The sequence below is a fragment of the Aplidium turbinatum genome, unplaced genomic scaffold (genome assembly GCF_918807975.1).
Source record: "Aplidium turbinatum unplaced genomic scaffold, kaAplTurb1.1, whole genome shotgun sequence".
In the NCBI taxonomy this organism is placed as follows: Eukaryota; Metazoa; Chordata; class Ascidiacea; order Aplousobranchia; family Polyclinidae; genus Aplidium; species Aplidium turbinatum.
The window spans coordinates 1-7,393 of record NW_027658248.1 but is presented as its reverse complement, the minus strand read 5'-3'; the positions used below and the strand labels follow the sequence as shown (position 1 = coordinate 7,393).

Genomic DNA, 7,393 nt, shown 5'->3' with positions numbered 1-7,393 from the left:
AATAAGGATGTCCCGCAACTAAGTGAAGAAATGAAAGAATATGGACTATTCATTAAGAAAGTACAAAATGCGGACAAATTAACCAATCCGAATATATTATTCTCAGTAATAAAAACAATTATGCCCGAATGTATCTCCACTAAGCTTTTGAAGAGCGGAACTATAAAAGTAAACTTCACTGAAAAAAACGAAAGGGACCTGGCGTTGAAAACGAATATAAAAAAGCTCGGAGAGGAATCGTACATGGAAGCTGAAGCTAAGGAAAAAATGGAAGTGATTCTGAGAGCAGTACACACTGATACGAATGAGGAAGTTCTGAAGCAATACATCAGTGAGAGCATTCCTTTTTGTTCAGGGTATAGATGGCGATATGATGATTATAAAGATAGAAAAAGGGCTTCCTTAGTAATTGAATTCGATAAGGAGGAAATCTATGAAGAAATGAGAAATACTGATTATATTATGATTGGGCAGGCCAAATATCGAGTCGACGATAGTACGAATAGGCAAATATTCAAAGTACAATGCTCACGATGTTTAAAATTCGGACATTCGGTAAGAATATGCTGGGAGAAATTCTCGAGATGTAGGAAATGTGGAGAGAAAGGACATGAAAAGGGAAATTGTCATAACAAAACCTTGATATGCAAAAAGTGTAAAGGTAGACATGACTATGATTCTAAACACTGTTTAATGCGACTTAAGGAATCCCAGATTATAGCGAGAAAAGATGGTAAGCAAAGAGTAGATAGTATTATTCAGAAGGTGGAAAATGAATTTGCAGAGGAAGCAAAGGAGTACATGTGGGAGAGATATTATAAATTGAAATCGTTGTATCCAAGTGTTAATGTTTATAATCATAATGTTAGAATAAAATCTAAAAGTAATAGGGATGTTAAACATTTCAGTAAGAGGAATGGACACATTAATAAAACAATAAATAATAAACGTATGGTAAACCCAAATAAAAATCCAGAGAGAAGTACAACTCAAGATAGAAAAGAAGAATGCAAAAATAATTTATCGAATCAAAATAAAAAGATAAAAATTGTGTCATTTAATGCAAGAAGCATCCATAAACGTCTAGATGAAGTAAAGGAATTTATAGTAAAACAAGAAGTAGATATACTAGGTGTCCAGGAAACATGGACTAATAACAATTCTGGGGAAATTAAAATTCCCGGGTTCACATGGATAGCAACTAAAGTGAATAATACAAGAGCTGCCGGAATAGGGATATTCATTAGGAATGATATGAAATATAAGCTAATTAAAGTATATAATCTGAGCAGAGGAATCGAGTACATCAGCATAAAACTAATACTAGAAAGGAATATAAATATGAATATAGTTAATGTATATGTGCATCCTTATGCTGTCAATGAAGACATAAAGGAACTAGAAAATAAAAACATAATAGGAAATAATACCATAGTAATGGGAGATTTTAATGCTCACCATAAATTGTGGAGCCAAGGCGAACCAAATAGTAGAGGTATTGAAGTGCTGAATTTAGCTTTAAGAAATAACTTACAAATAATTGCTGACAAGAGTAATATCACATGTGGATATATTAAAGGTAGTTCTCCAGATTTTTTCATGGTATCAAATAACCTGATAAAAAATGTATTGTCTAATAATATAATGGAAGACTTAGGCTCAGACCATTTACCTGTTTACATAGATGTTTCCTTAAAAATTACCAGGAAAGTTAAATATAGTAGTGAACATTGGGTTTATAAAAAAATGAATGTAAACAAATATCAAAATGATTTAAAGTTAAAAATGTCAAAATGGATTAATAATAGCATAAATATGAAAATGGCATCCATAAATAATATTTATAAAAATTTAATAAATGTAATTTTGATAACAGTTGATAAGCACTGTAAGAAACAAAAGGTAAAAAATGGGTTTAAAGGCAATGTATGGTGGAATAATGAGTGTACAAAAGTAGTTAAAGAGAGAACAAGAGCACGCAGGAAGTTGCAAAAGCAAAAAAATGAGAGTAATTATAACATATACTTGAAAAAGAATAGAGAATCAAAAAAAGTTATTAAATATGCAAAGAATGAATATTGGAATACCATAAAAAGAAATATTAAAATAAATGATAGCTATAAGTTGTTTAAAAATATGAACAATAAAAGAAATAACATTATAGGTATTGATTCAGATAAAGATGGAATAATAGTCAATCCTAAGGACATAGCCAATAGGGTTTGTAAGTTTTTTTCAAATTGTGGAAACAAAAAAAGAGAAAACACATCTAATTCGAACCAAAAAAATCAGAGAAGTAGTCCACATTTAAAAGAAATTAATATTAAACAATCAATCGAAAAGCAAGAAATAAGGGAAATTATTAATGAAATGGATATCAAAAAAGCAATGGGACCGGATAAGATAGCTCCTTTTATGTTAAAATATGGAGGAGAAACAATCATTGATAGTCTATATGTATTATTTAATAAGATTCTGACAGATGGAAGTATTCCTGATATATGGAGGGAAGCAATAGTGGTACCGATACCAAAGAAAAAAGAGAAAATTATAAAAGTGGATGAATTTAGACCGATTAGTCTTACCTCTGTCATAGCCAAAATAATGGAGAAAATAATCATTAGACGAGTATCAATCATAGGAGAAGCTAATAACTGGTTACCAAAATTTCAAAAAGGATTTAGAAAAGAAAGCTCCACTATCAATAACCTTATCACCTTCCAACAAGAAGTTCATACGGCCTTTAAAAAGAAAGAATATATGACAAGCGTTTTTCTAGACATAAGAAAAGCATACGACTGTGTTAATCGAGAAATGTTATGTAATAAATTAGAAAGATTAGGTATTAAAGGAAATATTTTAAAATTTTTGGGAAATACATTAAGGAATAGATCGGCAAGGGTAAAATTTAATGGGGAAGTTTCAGACAAAATCGAATTTAAGAAAGGATTACCTCAGGGGTCTCCTCTTAGTCCCTTATTGTTTAATATTTATGTAATGGATTTAAAAGATATATTTAATGAAAATTCGGTATCTCAATTTGCCGATGATTTGGTAATTTGGAATAGATGTAAAAATATAGAAACGGCAGCCATTAAAATGAACAAGATGCTTAAAAAAGTAGAGACATGGAGTATTAAAGTAGAGTTAGATTTTGCTCCTTCTAAATGTAAAGCTATGGTGTTTTCTAGGAAACACAAGATCGATAAATACCCGGTACTATACCTAAATAAGAAAAATATTGAATGTGTGGAACATTTCAAATATCTAGGAATAAACTTTGATAGAAAATTGAGCTGGAAATATCATATAAGTGAAACGAGTAAGAAAGCAAATAAAAGAAGTAGAATTATGTCATATTTTTCTAAAGGAAATGGAATCCATCAAGAAACAATGTTAACATTATATAAATCAATGATTAGGCCAATTCTTGAATACGGGGCAGAAGTTTGGGGAGACTCTGCAGAAAGTCATAAAAGGAAATTAGACTCTATACAGCATAGTTGCTTGACGAAAACATTAGGGGTGAACAGATTAGCTCGTAAAAAGGATGTGAATTTTGAAGCGAAAGTATGGCCTTTAAGATTGAGGAGGGATTTACAGATATTAAAATATGTTAAAAAAATTGAAAATTCTGATAGGAATTATTTAAGAATAAAAAGACCAAGAGAAAATGATAGATTATTAGAAAAAAGTAGGAAAAGTTTCAATGAAAAAGTTGAAAAAACTCTAACAGATTATTCACTAAGAATCTCAACACTTAAGAAAATGAAAGCTGACAATTTATATAGGAAAATAAACTCCAAATGGACTGAAGAATTAATGACGCAAGGGGCATTCAAAGGAGTGAATAACATAAGAGAATATAAAATAAATAGTAAGACAAAATATCTATCAATAAGTAATGAAAGACATATAAATACAATATGGCATCAGGCAAGACTAGGGGTACTACCGGTAAATAAGTTTTTATATTCAATAAATAGAGCAAATACTGACAAGTGTATTCAATGCAAACTAACTGAAACTGTTGATCACGTAGTATCTGAATGTAAGTTTATATCTAATTATAATGATTCTAAGAGGAAAAAAATAAAAGACAGTTTAGTAATAGATAAAACAAAACATGTTAGATACTATGAAGAAATAGTGAAAGAGATTGCTAAAAAGTTAAAAAAAAGGAAACAAATAAATAATAGTGATAATAAAAATGTAAGAATAAAATCAAAAAAAAGGAGGTTAATGAAATACTCTCAAAAAAAGAAAAAAAGAAAACAAACAGATGAAGTAAAAACAAATAGAAATGAAAAAAGTTCAAAAAGAATAAGATTAGTAAAAAATACTTATGGGAGAGGGACTTCAAACTCCCTGAAAACCGGGGTTGACCCCCCAAAAGCCCTTGAATGCACTATTAAATTAGTCGGTCAGGGCGCCAGAGAGTTGTTTAGTGGGTGCAACTCCCACACACCCCGGAATTAGTCACCGGAAGCCCAGCGGTTTTTCTCTTTGGTATATCAACTAAAAAAAAAAAAAAAAAAAACTATATGAAGCCAAAATCGTTGATTGTGTTAAGGAAATATAAATACAGAAATGAAGTTGATAAGGAAAGAGATTAATGAGACTGTGATTGAGGCAATTAATAAATTGATTTCTCCTTACTTGATTAAAATATTTTATATTTTATTAATTAATAAACAACATAAAGCTTTAAAATGTTTAGTAGGGAAAATAAAGGCAGACAATCTTTTCTCAACAGAAATGAAAAATCTAACATTAATAAAAATAAAGTTAGGGTTCCTATAGAATCAATACAAAAGGATTATTAGATAATACAAAAGTCTATGCTGGTAATAGCCAGCATTAACGGCGCAGTTGTAAAAAAAAGATGATGAATTAATTCATTACTTAGTCATTAATTAGTCCAACTCGCCTATAAACAAAAGAGGCTCGGGAGTTGGTATTTTTATAAGGAATAGCTGTGAATATTCCTTATTAAAGATGTCAAATTTTAATCCAAAGATAAAATATTTTTTTAATCTAAACATTAATAGAAATAACATTGATAAAATGTATGAAGAATGGTCTAAAATCATTCTTGAAAGTTCCACTAAATCGGTTCCCGTTTACAAGAGATCGAAAGGCCACAGCGGAACACTTTAGTGGAATAAACAATATCAAAAATATTCTTCGTCATAAGTTAAGAAGACGATATCAAAAATATCGTTGCTTTATGAATTATGAAGAATATATCAAACAGCATAGAATAACAAGAAAGGTTTTGAATAAAGCCAAGAAGGACTATTGGGACAATGTTTGTAATGATATAACTCTTGATAAATCTTACAAACTCTTTCGCAATATAAGCAATATTAATACTTCCAAAAGTATAATTAAAAAGCCAAATGGAACTAAAAAAATATAACTGTATATGATAGTCATAGTTATAAAAATGATAATAACTTAAAATTCGAACAAAAATCTAAGATTAAGCTATCCAAATATAGAAATACATGTAATGATCTAATAACACGAAAAGAAATTTTCAATATTATAAATAGATCTAAAATTAAAAAAGCAGAAGGACCAGATAAAATCTGTCCTTTTATGTTAAAATATGGAGGTAAAAATATAATTGAATCATTATTTGTAATGTTCAATATATTTAAATCTATTACATAAAATTTATATGTAAAAAAATATTTAATATATTACACAACCTTTATTATATACATATGCCAATTTCTCCTTCATTACTCTCTTTTTTATTCTCTTTCAATAATAATTCCACTTTCTCTTTATAATTACAAGTAACTATTCAAAAAATTTACTAAGTTTATATCTTAGATATTTTAAAATTTGTTTTATTAATGCTAACATAATAAAAATAATTATAAATAGGAAGCTTCCAAGAAGTAATTCTAATTTTTTCATTACAATAAAATTTAAATATATTTAATTAATTAATTAATTTATAATATTTTTTATATAATTTCTATTAGATATAGAATTGTTTATATTAGATATTTAATAGGGTTAATTTTTATTTTTATTGTTTTTTTATTATTTCTTATAATTACAAAGGAAATATATAAAAATTCCAAGAGATTTAAAATTTAAAAATCGCAAAAAGTGTATAAGTAAAAAATTAGTTGTGAAAAAATTAGTGGGAAATTGATCAAAATTACCAAGTAATTAGAAAAATATAATGTGAAAAATATAATGCTTTTTATAAAATTACTTAATACGATATAGAAATAAGTATTTTGTGTTTATTATAGGGTTTATTTAGATAATGATATAATTTTTTTTGAACAGGTTATGATGATAGTATTCATTTACTTAATATGTAAAATTTTATAAAAAAAATGGTAGTGGCTAGAAAAAATTGTATTATATTTTGTATAACATATTTGTATAACCGATTTTATCTTTTATGAGCTAACCGCATTTATAACCGATTTTCCTCAGATCTAACAAATTAATTATTAAATACATGAAATTAAATTATTTATAATAATTCTTCTCAGATCTAATAATAATTATATTTATAACAGATCGGATCAAAAATATATTTATAAAAAAATTGAGCATTGTACACATTTATTGAGATCACAACTATTAGTTGTTAAATAACTGTTCTGGAGTAAGTAACGGAATCCCAATGTTTTTTGCATACTTTTTATCATGATCATCTACATCTTTCACTCTTCCTACATCATTTCCCACATAAAATGCAATATTTGGATTTATATCTACATGTAAATCTTATATATTTGATATAATACTTGCATTACATTTTTTTATGTAAATGTCCCACAGTCTCCTGCTTGGTTTTCTGTGATGGTTGAATTTATAAGGTACGAACACGCTACAAGGAATATCCAATTCATCCAACAATGCACAAATTCTCTGTATAATAAAATCTTTAGATACAAATTTTTTCAATATCCCGGCTTGATTCGTAAAAATTACAATTTTGAATCTTAAAATGTTATAAATCAATTATACCCTTGTTTGTTAAGTGATCTTAATTTTTGTTTCTCATTTTTATAACAAAAAACGTAGTCATCTGATGCGTTTGGATAAAGCATATCGGAAGATGGTTTAATCAAAGTGAAATCCAAATCAAAACCACAAATCTTAGATGATACTGTTTTGGCTCCGTTTTCAATGAATATATAGGCTATTATGAGTTTTAAGATAAATTGATCAATAATATACAGTTATCACAGTCAACAATTTTTCTGTTAGGAGTAGAATGATTTTGTTTGTTTGTAAGGCTCATGTTATTTATTCTAGTTTGGTCGGAAGTTAAATTTGTTTTAATATTTGTAATTGTTAATCCTAAATGTGGAAAACAATACTCTTTATTATAATTATGTGGATAGTCATG

General features: G+C 27.6%; 1 protein-coding gene across 1 annotated transcript; it reads left to right on the top strand.

Moving 5' to 3' along the window:
• The first annotated feature begins 6 nt into the window (after positions 1-6).
• On the top strand, positions 7-848 carry LOC145788177 (uncharacterized). The gene is made up of 2 exons (XM_082599866.1): positions 7-661; positions 706-848. Exons 1-2 carry the CDS (start codon positions 31-33, stop codon positions 735-737), a joined length of 663 nt encoding a protein of 220 aa, XP_082455992.1. The 5' UTR covers positions 7-30; the 3' UTR covers positions 738-848.
• The last annotated feature ends 6,545 nt before the right edge of the window (positions 849-7,393 follow it).